General features: G+C 43.7%; 1 protein-coding gene across 1 annotated transcript in view; it reads right to left on the minus strand.

Moving 5' to 3' along the window:
- The window catches only part of RPS6KC1 (ribosomal protein S6 kinase C1), a 108674-nt gene that overhangs the window by 17352 nt on the left and 75016 nt on the right, over positions 1–16306 (minus strand). The window contains exons 10-13 of the mRNA XM_081185976.1: positions 12954–13001; positions 11071–11203; positions 3557–5080; positions 3196–3285 (exon numbers count right to left, since the gene is read on the minus strand). Coding sequence (XP_081042102.1) covers positions 3196–3285; positions 3557–5080; positions 11071–11203; positions 12954–13001 — 1795 coding nt within the window. The remainder of the gene's footprint in view (positions 1–3195; positions 3286–3556; positions 5081–11070; positions 11204–12953; positions 13002–16306) is intronic.

Raw genomic sequence — 16306 nt, forward strand, 5'->3', positions numbered from 1 at the left:
CCCTCCAGCTGTTGTTAGGACTACAACTCCCATCAGTCCCAACTGGCATGACTAATGAGCAGGGACGGTGGGAACTGTAGTCCAGTGTCTAGTGGGAATCACATTGGCAGCCCCTGCCTTATGTGAGCAACGTCTTTTGTTCTCTTGCCTCAAAATCCACCAGATGTACAACTAAGGACAGCCAAAGCTGTGCCTGTTGCAGCAACCACCACAGAAGAACACACTAAGTAAATCCTGATTCTACACCATAGCTTAGTTGAATGTGAGCTTTCTTGTAGATCAGCTTTCTCCAACCTGGTACGCTTCAGGACTACAATTCCCATCATCCCTGACCTATGGTCATACCACCTGGGGATGATGGGAGTCCAAAACACCCAGAGGGCACCACCAAGTTGGGGAAAGCAGCTTTAGATCATCTCCTGCCGCATGAGATGAAGTGCTGCAAGATCCCATCTCTGAAAACAGAAATCAAGATTTAGTAATCTATAAATACTTAAGCAGTTTCTTGCCTTACATCCCCTGCCTTGCTTTTCTTCACAGACCTGTTTATTTATATTGTAAGTCTGCAGATAGGGTTTTGTCACAGTTAATCTTATGTTAGCATATTGTACAGTGCCTTGCTTTAAAAAAAATGCTTCAGAAATAATAAGATATTATTATAATATTGACTGTAGCGAGCTTTCTTGTTTTCTGCTTTGCAACAAACAAATGCTCACAAAAGGTTAGCTCCATCTTTATGAAGCCAGTAACCTTTGGAAAAGGCTTGACAGTGTTAAAATTCCAAATGATGCTACCTGAAGCATTAGGAGCCAGCAGAAAATATGGACACAGAAAACAGGATGTACGTGTGTGTCTTTGTGTGTGTGTACATGCCAGAGCAGGGCAGAGGTGAGAATTTAAGTCAAACAGCCAGAGCTGTACAATGTGACTATACATATTGGCACGTGCCACTCAAATTCATTCATTCGTGTAAACATTACTCAAAGCAATGCTTCCATATATGACTTTAAGAACTGAAAGTTTGCAAACGCAATCTGTGCTTTTAGAACTAAGATCAAAGTTCCAGAAAGAAGGGATTCCTAGCAGCAATGCCTCCTTAACTGCATTACATTTTAGAGGATTAAAAGCAAAGAATATGCAGTTCTGCCTATCAAGTTTGCCGAAGTCCCTGACAGGCAAAGGCCAACCCTTTGCAATTTATCAAATGAGATTATAGTGGTACCTCAGGTTAAGTACTTAATTCGTTCTGGAGGTCCGTACTTAACCTGAAACTGTTCTTAACCTGAAGCACCACTTTAGCTAATGGGGCCTCCTGCTGCTGCCACGCCGCCGGAGCCCGATTTCTGTTCTCATCCTGAAGCAAAGTTCTTAACCTGGAACACTATTTCTGGGTTAGCAGAGTCTGTAACCTGAAGTGTATGTAACCCGAGGTACCACTGTATGAAGTTTAGTTCTAGAACCCCACTGGCCTACTGAGGCAATAAGATCCCCACTGGCTCTTGCACCTGAGAGAGACCTATCTGATCTAATCTGTGTTAGATTAGCACAATGTGTTTTAAATGTGTTTTGGGAAAATATGACTAGTTCAGAATGCAACAACTGGGATACTGACAAATGTTCATCAAAAAGACTGGTGCTGAAACAAACTGCACTGGCCTCCAATTTATTTCTGGGCGAAAGTGCTGGCTGTGACCTATAAAGTCCTAAGAGGCCCTTTGTCTATGTGAATCTGCCAGCCTATTAAGGTTATCTTCTGAAGCTCTTCTCCGAGCATCTCCCTATTCATTCGTTAGGTGGGGTCTTCTTCCACTGGGGAGCCCTATTTACAGAACAGTCTCCCCATGGATGTTCAGCAGACACTTCCTTGATTAATGTCTCAGGCTGCCTTCATAAGACATAAGAAAAGGCCTGGTGGATCAGGCCAAAGGCCCATATGGCCAGCGTCCTGTGGCCAACCAGGTGCCTGTGAAGAGCCCACACGCAGGACCTGAGCACAAGAATCATAGAATCATAGAATCATCGAGTTGGAAGAGACCACAAGGGCCATCGAGTCCAACCCCCTGCCAAGCAGGAAACACCATCAGAGCACTCCTGACATATGGTTGTCAAGCCTCTGCTTAAAGACCTCCAAAGAAGGACACTCCGCCACACTCCTTGGCAGCAAATTCCACTGTCGAACAGCTCTTACTGTCAGGAAGTTCTTCCTAATGTTTACAAGAGCATTGCCCACCCCCACCCCCACCCCACCCGTTGTTTCCAGACACTGGTATTCAGAAGCATAGCCTTTACCATCATGAACTTTGTCTAATCCTCATTTAAAGTCATCAAATTGGTCACCGCCACTGCTTCCTGTGGCAGCGAGTTCCACAGTTCAACTACATGCTGTGCAAAGAAGTACTTTCTTTCACAAAGAAGCATTTCCCAATCTGAAACACCACAATTCTTTAAGCCTTCCTCCTCTGGAGCCCAGCTTACTTGACATGAAAATTTGTCTACACAAAGCATATTCTCGCCACATTATCTTTAGAACTTTTAAAGGTCACAAAAGACGTGTCACTGCCACTTCTTGTACACCCCTGGCTACTTGTGTTTGGATGTACTGGGAATCCATGGCACATTCAGCATCACAGAGACACAGTCTACTGGGAACATCTCTTGTGCAAGATAGTACAAGAAGGCACATAATGCATTTTCGACATGTCCCCCAAAGCACGATATATTTTAACAACAACCCCCTCATTTCCATGAATAACGTCAGGAATGGGGAGCCTCAAGCCCTCTAGATGTTGCTAGACTACAATTCCCATCATGCCAAGTCACTGGCCATGCTTACTGGGGCTGATGGGAATTGATGGGAATAGGAGTCCCAACACCACCGGAGGCACAGATTCCCCATCCCTGGAGTACACATAGATGATGTTTGCACACTCTTAAAAGAACATGGCTTTTCAGAACCTTAATGCATATGTGTTAAATCTACAATTCTCAGTGACATTCTCCAGCTAAACAACACTCAGTTATCAGCATTTCAGGTTCCAAAATAACGTATTAAAAATAAAAATAAAAAAGAGCTAGAAGATGTTGAACAGCTTGTATTCCCAAGGAACAGAGGGTGGGATGGGATGAAAGCTCCATGAGAAAATGAAAGCTGCTAATCTGTTTTCCAAGTGAAACATTTGAGGTGATTGCTCTAACCTGGGGCACAGTACATTCTCTCTATGGCATCGTTGTCACAGGAATCTTCAACCTCACTCCACCTGCTAAAATACGTTAGCTGAATGTGTCCTAAAAACAAAACGACAGGAGAAATCAAAACATTTTTCCCTTCCATTTTCTGCAGAAGTGAACTGTAATTACTCCTTTTGTAGCTAAAAACAGTATCATTAAGAATAATGGCATCATTAAGTACTAGAAGCTATTACTGGGGGTGAATTTGCTGCATTGATAATGAAGCTCTAGACAGGAAATGAAGATACTAATTACAAGATAAAACGCCTACTCAGTTAATTGGAAGCAACAGCGAATAAAAAGAAATGCATTTGCAGAAGTTCCTGACCTCGATCATTCAATAAGATGTTGTTTGGGTTCAAATCACGGCACACAATTCCTTCTCGATGCAAGGCATCAAGGGCTACTACCATTTCAGCTGCCCATCTCTGAACGCAGCCCTCAGGGAGGTAAAATCTGGAGGTTAGCGCTAATCTCTCGTCGAGGTCCTGAAATATCTGGTGTATCTCATTCTCTCCTCTGCCCCTCGCACCCGACTCTTTGCGTTCTGCTTTGTGAAACATAGCAGAGGCGGTTTCCTCTTTACTCAAGTCTTCCGCCTGATCAGAAAACAGCAGAACAGCTTCGTTGTCCAAATCTAAGCTACGTTCTTCAGCACCCGCTTGCGCCTTAGAAGTCAGCAACCTTCCCTGCACACTGAATGCATCCAGTGATGATGCAGAGGCTGCTCCAAGCCCTTGAAAGAGAGTCCTATCCCCGGAGCCAACTGGGTCACTAGCAGCTCTGTGGAATGTCCTGATCGCTTCCTGAGTGTCTTCTCCCACCACCTGGTCCACCTTTGGCTCAAGGCCTCCTCTGCATTGCTCTGCGCTGTTATTCAATTGCAAGACGTCAGGGGTTTCCAAAAGTTTGCTCTCCAAATTGTCACCCTTCTGCTCCGCCAGCTTAGCCGGCCCGTCTGCCGTGGCTTCTTTCGTTTGCTCCGTGAGGCCTGGCAGGTTGACCAGAAGGTCAGGTCTTCCTTCGTCCACGCTACTCACATCGTCGAAGGCGACATCCTTGAAGGAGATCACGGGCACTGAGTCATTGGAGCCCCTGCTGATTGTGTCCTGGTAGGCAGGGGCCAGTTTGTTTTCTATGGCATCGAGGCTCTTCTCCTGATCTGGCATGGACAAAAACTGTTTCAAAGACTCAGATTTTAAGCTGTAAAGTTTATCTCCAAAATCCAGCCCCAGGTGTTCACTGGTACTGTCTTTGCTGTCAATTCTGAAGAATTCCATGGGACTGTTCTTGGATTTGCTTAACGATTCTGATATTCGGGTGGGACTAACAATTTCTTGATCAACGTCGTCGGCAAAAAAGTTTACTTCCTGAGATGTGAATGGGGACCCCAAATTCCCACTGGCAGGCTCATCACGTGCCTTGATGCCTCCCTGTTCTTTGGTAATGAGAATGCCACTGTCTGTTTTCAGAACAGGCTCCTCATTTAACGATCCGGGGTCGACCTTTTCTTGACCGTATTCATTGCATAAGGTTAGATAACTTGTAGTGCATTCTTCCTCTGAACTGGACCCCGAATCAATCCACTTGAGAGAACTTTCCTGGCCATCTTCCTGGTTACTGCTGCCATCTTGAGAACTTGGAGTGAGACTGGTCTTCAGCGGTAACACCTTCAGCATGTTACCACCATTGCTTCCTCTAGAGTCAATGCTGCTGCCAATATCTTGAGGGCTAGGAGTTGCCTGGTGCAAATGTATTTTGGTAGAACTCGATCTTCTGGATTTGGGCTCTTCAAAGCTTTCTTCGGGGCTTCTGTTGAGGAACTTACTGATATAAGACCACAGCTTGCCTCCTACAACAAATAAAGTAATTGGGATTAATTGTGTTTCCTTTACAGACATGCATGTCAGGAAAACATCAAATTGCCCTTGGTTCTAAATGCTAGGTTAAGAAATAAACAACCCTAGGTTGTTGCACCCATGGTTAAGAATGGTTGAAAGCAAGAGAAGAGGTTGAATGCCCATATGACAGATAGTCCGTACTACGTTCCAGTCTGCTTCTAATTCTCTAACCCTGCTTAGACAAATTAGCAATATATCTGCGCTGACCATCTCGTCAAGCCCTTCCCATCTCCAACCTTGCAAACAAGCAACTGTCAATAGTTGCCTGCCTTACTCTTACCTCTAAATGAGCATCAATTAGCTTTAAGTTGGACCCCAAACGGAAGAGTTACAGATAGGTAGCCGTGTTGGTCTGCCATAGTCAAAATAAAAAAAAAATCCTTCCAGTAGCACCTTAAAGACCAACTAAGTTAGTTCTTGGTATGAGCTTGGTATGATACACAGTGTATCTGAAGAAGTGTGCATGCACACGAAAGCTCATACCAAGAACTAACTTAGTTGGTCTTTAAGGTGCTACTGGAAGGAATTTTTTTTATTTTCCCAAATGGAAGACTTCAGGAAGCATATTATTGCTAGTTGACTAATTGTTTCTCTTTTGTGCATTTATTTACACAAATTTGTATGAAACTTAAAGCATAAAATCTCATGATATATAAAAATATATACCATGCCACCAGGCAGTAATAAGCGAACGCTATCAAACCGTGTCACACTTCAGAGAAAGCTTTTGTCTGACACAATCATCTGAAGTCATCAGTTTCGTTTGGTTTTTATGATCTAATATATTTATGTTTTTAAATGTGTTGTAGGAGACCTTCAGGCAACAAGCACCTAACAAGCTTAACAAATCATAAACATACTGCGGGGAGGAGGAGGAGCAACAGCAAGAGGAGGAAGAGGATGTTTGATTAATATTAATTAATATTAAAAGGTAGGGAGGGAATACAATGTGAAATATCACTAGAAATTCTTTTGAGCTCTCAGAGGCAGGGGCATGTATTTACCTAAAGTCCAACTGTTAACGTTTACTTTTACAAACTCGGCCACCTACCCATTGTGTCCCTTCTTTTCCATGGAGGTTTTCTAGTTCTTAAATACTTATGAACATATGATGCTACCTTATAACATCAGGCTTTTAATACGCCTAGCCTTGTATTGAGTATTGTGGCTGGTGTCAGGCAGTAGCCATTCTTATCTCTTCCTACCTTAGTCTTCTAAGCAGAGTTGCTGGGACCTGAGACCTTCTGCGTGTGCTCTATCCGCAAGAATTCTATCCCTTAAGAATTCATACCTAGCGGAAACAAAGCTTAAATATATGCAAGTGGATTTGCTTGCTTTCAGCTATTTACTCCCCCCTCCCCTGCCTCCTTTCACTGTGTCCCGCCCATCTAAATTTAGATTTTAAACTCTTGGGGGAAAGGGACCTGCATTTTGCTCTACAAAGTGCCATGTTTACTGATGCCGCTTTATAAATAATTGGCATCATCATAAATACAATTCTAAGCTCTTAATTTCAGATGCTTTCTGAAACCTGTCATTACTCTGATCAATGCACTCCCAAAAGTTAGGAAAAAAACACCGCACAACTGTTTTTAGAAGCTGAGAGTGAAAATAAAGGAAAACCCCATTTTCGATGTTGATGCACACCTCAATGTTCAACCAATGAAAATCATTTGAATATATCGTCATTTCTGTATGAATGTTATGGGAAAGGTACCAAAGTAAAAATATGTAAACACTTTTTTAAAAAAAATAGAGAAACAGAATCAATGATTTTATTTCATACAAAGACACCTCAAAATGCCCAATCTAGGTTACAGAGGAGCAATATTTCCTTCTGGGTATGTAATTATGTCTTTATAAATGACACACTAATAATCTTTTCTATCTTGTACTGCGATGGATAAGATCAATTAAATGCATTAGGCAGAGCTGGTGCACTACTGGCCATCTAATGCATGTAAAAATACCAGGGGGTTGGGGAAATCAATTGATGCAAAGGAGTTTCCTTAAATATTGCACCTTATTAGCAATTAGGAAAGGTTCATAGGTAGAGGGCATGCTTTGCATGCAAAAGGTCCCAGGTCCAGTCCCTTGCACCAGCTGTCTAATAGACATTTTCCATGTCAGCATCTAAATATCCATGTAGCTTCCCTTCAGTCATTCAGACTTTTGGGCGGAATGACTGAAGGGAATGACAGAATGACTTTTGGGGGTTTGCTTGGGGGGACGACGCATGCTGTTGCTACTATTGATATTCATTTTTGCATCTTTACTGTTAGATCTTATGATTTGTTATTTATATGGATAGTCTTCAATTTGCTTGTGTACTTTTTGCTCTGGACCACAATTGGCGAGGCTAAGATTGGGGTCTTGTCATCTGGGCAGCCCAGGATCTCCATACACTCCGCCCAGATTTGCACCTTGGAACGGTCACTCCAGTGCTGCTAACACAGTGGTTTGACTTCACCCCTGAAGGGACACTCCATTGTCTCTTGAGGCAGATGGACACCAACACGCATCAACTTTTAGATGTGTTTTATTTATTATTCATGACTACTTTTGTTGTGTTTGTAATTATGTAAATCTTCTCATGTTGTAAGCTGCCTTGAGACACACCACCAAGCTAGATCCAGGTAAGAGCCATCTCCCAAAAGCGGTTTATATTTACTGAACAATTTTTGTGTCAAGCTAAAAAGAGTCTTTGGGGGGGACGGGACACGCGCTTCCTGCTTTCTGTCCATAGAACAAAATGTATAGCTGGCAGTACTTCTGACTAGAGACGTCAGAGAAGTCTACTGAAAATGGGGATGGGGGCAGAGATTGAAGGAGATTCACTTATTTGTCCCTTGTCTGGAACAGAAATCAATCCAGTGAATATGACTGATATTCACTGTTGTTTCACTCAGTGCACAAAACAATACACAACTGATTATCCCACCACCGCTCAATTTACAGTGTGCTTCCTTTGCACTAAAATGATCAGGTCAGAATAATTTAATGACAAGATAATGTGAAATGAATAATGTACTTTGGGGCAGAAGATGAACTGCAGTGTTAAAGAAACAGTGCCGCACTGAGACGAAGACACGGCAGAATGGAAAACAGTGCCTTTCTACATCCACACGCATGACCCTTAAGAATGTAGACAGGAAAGATATAAGGCTACTATAGTATTGTCCTGCTACAATATCAGCGTCTGCTAACAGCAAACATCTTCATTTTGAAGTTTCTTGAGTGCTTTCCAGATGGATATGAACTCCAGCTTGTTTATGCTTAAAAAGAGTTGACACTTTCTAACAGCCACTTAAACTCCGATATCCGTCAAAGCCCTTCGCACCCCTTGCCCCCCAGACTGTTTTAAAGGAGTCTGGGGGGCCAGGGGTGGGGAGGTCTTTGACGGATATCAGCGTCTAAGTGGCTGTTGGGAAGTGTCAACTCTTTTTAAGCATAAACAAGCATCTGTTTCAACAATTTCTGGCACTGACACCGCTAAGTAGTAGTGAAGCCTCAGATTGGCTTTCCATCACATTACATCTAGCCAAGTGCTTTGTGACATAGCTAACAGACACTTTATGGATGTCCTCGTCTTTAACAAGACATTTAATACATCGTGACCAAGATGTTACGGGAGAGACAGTGGGGGGGGGAGGAAGAGAGAAGAGATAAGGTTCTACTAGATTGATCTATGATGTCTGGATACGACTATAAGAAAAACATTGTCACTGCTGCTTTCTGTTGCTTGGAGTCTGGTTCCCAGAATGCAGCTCAGGATTTCTAAAACATGACTGGATGGATATATTCCAGAATTAAGCAAAAGTGAGGGGGGGGCAAGAGGAAACAAACTTTGGCAATCCCACCCACCATTACATGAGATTTTGGCTTTAGGGGCAATCCCCGGAACGTAACCCCACGCAAACTGAGGGATTGCTATATAGAGTTATTAGCAGCAATGTACTTTTTTAAGGCTCCATTCCATTCTGAACAAAAGGGCTAATTAAATGTAAGAAATATTTAAATCCCTGTGTTATTCAGGTGGGTGGGGGGAGTTAATAAGTAATTATTCTTTGCCACCTGTTCCCTGAACATACCAGCAAATTTCCTAAAGACATGGAAGCCACCACTCTGCTGTGCTGCTTTCAACTCCTATGTGATGCCATTGGCTATTTTTCCTTTTAGAAAACCAGATCAGTTGCTGTGTTGACTGTGGAAACTCAACAAAAAGCTTGCTTTAAAAAATAAAATAAAAATAAATAAAAATTAAAAGCAGCAGTGATTATTCTCATATGGATGCTAGGCATATTAACCACAGAACAGAAACCGGCTCATTTGCCGAAGATTACAAGGGGTTTAACTTCTCCCATGTTAGGAACAGCCATGCATTTAAGCACTAGCCTGGTAGGCAAGGGCAATATGGACTTGTATGCAGGCGAGTTCAGGGAACTACCATGGGCTAGTGAAGGGAAGGCAGAGTGCTCTGTCTCTTGCAAGGAAACCAAGTGGGTTGCCCAAAGAAGGAAACCCTCAACCCCAACATCCAGCACAGAAATGCAGCAGACAGCTGTAAGGCGAACAGAGTTCTTTGTCCTGCCTCTGCAAGCCTTCAGCAGGTAAGCAGGGCCGTCCCTAACCATTAGGCAGAGTGAGGCGACTGCCTCAAATGTCAGGTGCCGGGAGTGCGAGAGTGAGACAAGAGCTATGTGTGCCACACAGCCTGCCCTGTGCCCCCTGACCTAGTCTGCTGCTCTCTGGTGAGGTGGACGCTGCCCCATCAGCATTGCTGAAGTAAGTTTCAACTCTGACTATGGTCAGTTTCTGTCCATGGAATGAGGGGGTTCGGGGTGGGGGGGACCAGCTTGCCCTTCACTTCATCAGCAGCAACTATGTATTGAGGAAGTTAGCTATTTTTGCCAGCTGGGGAGTTCTGCAGGTTTATTTACCAGGCTGCTTTAAAACAGAGCCATGTTCAGAGGTCGCCTCCCTGCTAAGAGGTCAGGTGTTGCCTTCGGAGCCTGCTTTTGGGATTTCTAGAGGTATCTGGATGGCTACAGTTGGAAATGGGGTGCTGGACCAGATGGAACTTTGGATCTGAGCCAAGAGTACTCTCCTTATAGTCTAATGGCAGGAGCAGGGAACATGTGGCTGCCCAGATGTAGCTGGGCTACAACCTATCTGAGAGTATCATCACTGCTTTGCACAACACATTTCATTTTGAAGGCTGATTAAGCAGCCACCTTGCACACGCCATCGCCTTGCACACTCACAGCTGGGCTGGGGGTTTTGAGCACTGCCACTTTTGAAATGCAGCAACGAGCAACATATTGGAAAGCCAAAAGGCTTCTGCTGTCATTAAGAAACTGCCTCAAAGTAATGTATATATCACAAACTCAATAAAAATTTCTGGGACAGGACAGGGATTTGCTGCCGCTCAATATGGGTCAAAACATGGTAAGTGCACCACACTGCTCCAGAAACATAAAAAAACAACCACACTACAAATCCCAGGTGCAGGACTTGCATAGGAGATTCATACGCACTAAAACAAGCCATGAGTTAGCATGGCAGTAAAATGCTCAGGTTGGCTGAGGTTTAGTGCCAGAAGTGCCGAAAAAGGCTTCCCCACATCCCTCCCCAAACTTTTAACTGGTATTGGGGTCCTCTTAAACTGAGAGCTGTTGCCCTCCTGTGTTTTGGTGCTTCATGAGGGTTGGGGAAAACTTCCAAGACAAGCGCAAAAATGCAAAAAGTGGGAATTGCACATAGCAAGCAATTCGGAAAGAGGCGTGTGGCATTTATGTGCTTTGCAGCCGTGCCTCCGAAACCTCTGGCTTGAAAGGCAGCCCTCTAACTCCGGGATGCTGCTGACTGAAAAGCCAGCATCGTTCTCCTCCTCCTCCCCTCCCCGATCCCTCCTGCAAGAGATCTGAAGCAGCAGACCCACCTTCCGCATGGCGCAGTACAAGGAAGACCGACTCCTCCGAGATGATGTACTTGTGCAGGGCCACCATGTTGGGCACACAGCGGGGGATGATGGTCTTTCTCTTCCTGCTGTACTCGCTACTTTTCCTTAGACCCTGACAGAGAACAAAAAGGTCAGTTGTACCCTCAGTTGCCTTTGCAGCATGCTGTGCTCGGTGTTTATCAACCAAACTAATCTATCCGAGTTACTCCAGGCTTCAGAGAAGCCACTCATCTGCTGCTCTATGGCCCTCGGTCCCCCGAGGCCCTGCTGATGGCATCTGGCGCAGGTCCAGAGAACAGAAGATGGCACAAAGCTCCCATTAAAATCAATTACATGGGTCAATGTTTTCATTAGAATCTCTCGCAAACCAAGTCATCAGGATGACACTCTGTTATTTCCCTGTGACCTTTTTTAAAAAATCTATTTTGGAGGGTGGGTGGGTGCCATGCTTTAAGTTGGAGAGTAAGGTGCAAATTTTTACATCCACCCACGTTTCATAGGCAAGCCTTCCCCCTTACACACACACTCCGACCCACTTTTAATGGGTTAGGAGCAAGCACACACCGCTCTGTCTTTCCCTCAGCTTGATGGCGTGACACGGTTTGTTTCCCAAAGAGGTTATTACTTCAAAAGGTGGCACGGGCAAAGGGAAGCGTGATGAGGGGAGCCTTGCTACTGGTAAACATACAGATAAAATGTGTTTCAGGAAACTAAAGCAGGTTTTGCCAGCCTGGTGCCCCCCAGATGCTTTGGAGTTGTGGTCCTAAAAATCTGGAGGGCACCAGATTGGCAAAGGCTACACAAAGGTCATAAGCATCCATTTGATGGCTTCAGGAGACAGGAGGAGGAGGTGTTGCATTGCCATCCTTAGCTGACAAAGACCTCACAGAACACCTTTTCCTATCATATTCTCAGGCACAATAATAAAAGGCATCATAGATGGTTCAGGGGAGGCGGATATCCTGAAAGTGGAAAGTGGGGGACTTTTTTCAGCCTGACGGTGTCATGCGATTTCCCCTTGTATGCTAAACTCCACAAACAGGATGTAAACCAGGGGGGCTCATAATCGCTTCTGGGGGCCACACACCAGTGGTTGGCAAGGCCAGAAGCAAAAGTCATCAGAGGTAAGAATGTAACATTTGCCTTTGTTCAGTATTATCATTATTACTTATTAAATTTGTATACCGCCCTATACCCATATATCTCAGGGCAATTCACGACATAAAGCTACAATATAAAAAATACATAATAAAAATAAGAACAAAGACATACATCTCCCCTTCCACAACACATTTAAAGGGGTATTGGATGCTCAATCAGCCAAAGGCACGGTTGAAGAGGAACATTTTTGCCAGGCACTTAGAGGGGTACAATGAAGGCGCCAGCCGAACTTCCCTGGGGAGAGCGTTCCACAAACAGGGAGCCACTGCAGAAAAAGCCCATTCTCGGGGTGCCACCTTCCGGAGCTCTCCTGGAGGAGGCATGCGAAGAAGGCCCTCAGAAGGTGATCTCAGGGCCCGGGCAGGTTCATATGGAGAGAGGTGGTCCTTAAGGCTTGTTTCTACACACAAACATCTCTATCCTCCATGTAGACAAGCAAGAGGCTCTATTTTGTGTTGATGCCAACTGAGCCTCACCAACTCAGGGGACAACCAGCAATACTCTGACAGATGATCTCAGTGATCAAGCTGGGATATAAGGGTTCAGGTGGGCCCCTAAGGTACCCTGGACCTAAGTTGTTCAAGGCTTTATCAATTAGTGCCTGTGGCACTTTGGGGTCTTGATTTTGTTGACTGAATCTGTGGGCAGGCGAGGAGACAATATCAGCGCACCAAGTGATATAGGAAAAAATAATGACTTACCTTCAGTATAAATGTCTGCTGTGTCCTAGTATCCATTACCAGCAAAACCTAAATGAAACCAGCAATTACAAAAATGCAGGCAATTTGTATGAGCTTTCACGGAACAGCTCTTATGGCCTCCTCTCTGCATATCAGAGAGTACAAGACCCCCGCAAAGGAACTCTACAAAAACCCTCGAATATACGCAACAACTCATTGCATTTTTAGAAAAACAGTAATGCTGCAAAGGCTTAACAAGACACGGGGTCATTCAGGAATGCAACGTGATAGTACGGTGTATCAGCTTTTACACACCAGTACACAACTCCCTAACTCCCACTTGATTTTAGAGTGTTTGCTATCTGCTATTTTAATAATGTGTATGTTCCCACCCAGGGACCACTGACTTTGCTGCTTTGTTTTGAGAGGGGCATTACAGAGAACCAGTTTACCACAGCAGGAGAACAATGTATGAGCTACAGAGGAAGAAGCAACTTTTAATAGGAGTCTTATCTGTTGTGCAAATCAGACCCTTTGCAGAATATGATTGCATCAGCTTAGAACAAAATCGAGAGAAGTCCACTTTCTTCTCAAATATGATGAACACAGCCACAGCTATACCACCCTCGCCCAATGTGTTAGCATTACCTTTGTCAACGCTAATGTCCTGGTTTATCTCATAGTCATAAATGGTTGGGTGATGACACCTAATTTGGGCTTGTATTTACTGACTATCCAAAGTGTAAACTTGCTACAGGGATGCCCATGGTTAGCTCCAGTCCTTATCCAGTGGCAATTATCCAGATACTCTGAACGCAGAAACCTGCAAGTGGTCAGAACTTCTAGAATCTTGTTTGATCCTCATACCAAGATTTCCCCCAAAGCTAAAGAGCTTCTGTTGCAGAACTCATTCAGAGCATGATCCATATGCGTATTGTGGACATTTAAAGATCTCATATATAGTAGGGCTGCCATACGTCCGACCTTCCCAGTCATAGCCAAGATTCATCCGCTGAAAATGGTGTCTGGCTGGAATTATCAGGAAGCGGCTAAAATATCCAGGAAAACCCGGGCATATGGCAGCCCATATTGGCAATGTTGATTTTTTAGCAACTTTCCTAATATATATATATATATATATATATATATATATATATATATATATATGCAGGTTTTGGTGTCTTCGGGTGTCTTCCCGTGTAAGAGTTGGGGTGTCTAGGCGACGTTTCGACGAGGTCTCACTCGTCATCTTCAGGCTGGTGCTTTCGGCTTCTTGTTACTGGAACAGAGCAGGATCTCAGTGTTTGAGTTCCTATAAATACTGTTGAGGGGGTGTGGTGTATAGCCTCCAACGTTCTGGGCAGAGAGGAAGTTCCCAGGTTAGTGTGTCTTTTCTTCTTTTGTTCATTAATTACTTGAGGGATATCTTGAGTGATTTCTTGAGTGATATTCTGAGTACCACTTAGGAGGGTCATTAGGTGTGGATTAGTTGCTAAAGCTTTCGTGTCTTGACCTCTTGAGCTTGAGAAGAGTTTTTTCTGAGAAGATGGCTGTACTGCACTTAGTTGTGCTCTGGCTTGGCTTCGTGTATAGGGGCGAGCTGTGGTTTTGTGCCCTGTGCCAGCCAGATCTGTGTAGGGATTGCAGGGGGGTGCAGCATCCGGAGGTGCCACTATCTTCTCAGAAAAAACTCTTCTCAAGCTCAAGAGGTCAAGACACGAAAGCTTTAGCAACTAATCCACACCTAATGACCCTCCTAAGTGGTACTCAGAATATCACTCAAGAAATCACTCAAGATATCCCTCAAGTAATTAATGAACAAAAGAAGAAAAGACACACTAACCTGGGAACTTCCTCTCTGCCCAGAACGTTGGAGGCTATACACCACACCCCCTCAACAGTATTTATAGGAACTCAAACACTGAGATCCTGCTCTGTTCCAGTAACAAGAAGCCGAAAGCACCAGCCTGAAGATGACGAGTGAGACCTCGTCGAAACGTCGCCTAGACACCCCAACTCTTACACGGGAAGACACCCGAAGACACCAAAACCTGCATTCCTGTACCCGTGAAAATCTACGAAAGCAAATATATATATATATATATATATATATATATATATATATATATATATGTAAAAACTTCCATTTTATTTTATTTCTTTTTGGGGGGGGAGCTCAACAACTTCTGCATCTGGATTTTCACTTTCTGAAATATGGCAACCCTAGTATATAGTTTGTTTATTTGTGTATTGTAAATTATCTATGATTCTATTATTTATCCCAGTTAATACAATGAAGACTTCTAATAACATGCAATAAAAGCAACATTCAATAAAAGTTCCAAAACGCTAGGTAATAATTCTAGCTTCATGGAGATCAGTAACAAAATGGTGTGGCATATTCATGGTTCGTGCCAGAATAGTCACTCTATTCCCTCTTCCACCCATTTTCCACGGCCCCTGCCTCTGCCAACAGACAGTTATCACTCTTTGCCCATTGAACAGGCTCAGTCCTTGCCATGATGTTTTTGAGGTGTTCTCCCTCCCCGCAGTCTCCCCACTCCCTGGAAATATTATTTGTACTTCGGAAAACCCTAGGGTTCGTTCCCAAGCGGGATGATACTTTTCCTTGCAGGCGTGTAGTGCCATTTTGGCTACATGAAGAACAGCACTCAGATAAATGAATTCACTTCTACCATGCACATACACACAAGTGCTGATTCTACGTCCCTAGGTTGGTGAGTTTCCCATCAAGATTTTATAAGATTGTAAATCAGGGCTATTTAAAAGCAGACTAGGAACTGATAGGATAAATCATAGCAGGAAAATTGAGCTGTGGTCTCCCTGTTTAGCCACAAGGCAAGGGTGGAAAAGACATGCCAAATTAAAATAGATAAAAATGCTTAGAAAGTGATACATCAATTTTCCCAGGGACTTTGTCTTTTCAACCAAGTTTGTTTTCAGCTAGCTAACATTCACATTGAGGCAGTAAATACAAGAACATATGTGATTTTTTTTTTAAATGTGCCCTTTGACTGTCAATTTTTCCCAAACAGGTGTTGGTTAAATGATTATAAATTGGCCCCTGGATACACCTCTTCAACTGAGCCGTACAGGACTGGAGATAATATAATTAGAGTAAAAACATCAGGCTGGTGAATGCTTTCCATCTGCTTGGCAATAATGTTTAGTTAACAATAGTCTTTAAAAAGAAGCACCTTCAACTTCCCTTCTTAAAGTTATTTATAGGGCCATTCTTAACACCCCAGCACTCTCGCTAACAAGAGCTTTAGCCACTTGGAAATTATAAGCCATACGGCTAATTCCGAAAAAGAAACGTCTGCACACAACATCTGCAGCTCTCCAATTTTAAA

The sequence above is a fragment of the Podarcis bocagei genome, assembly GCF_964188305.1.
Source record: "Podarcis bocagei genome assembly, chromosome: 3".
Classification (NCBI taxonomy): domain Eukaryota; kingdom Metazoa; phylum Chordata; class Lepidosauria; order Squamata; family Lacertidae; genus Podarcis; species Podarcis bocagei.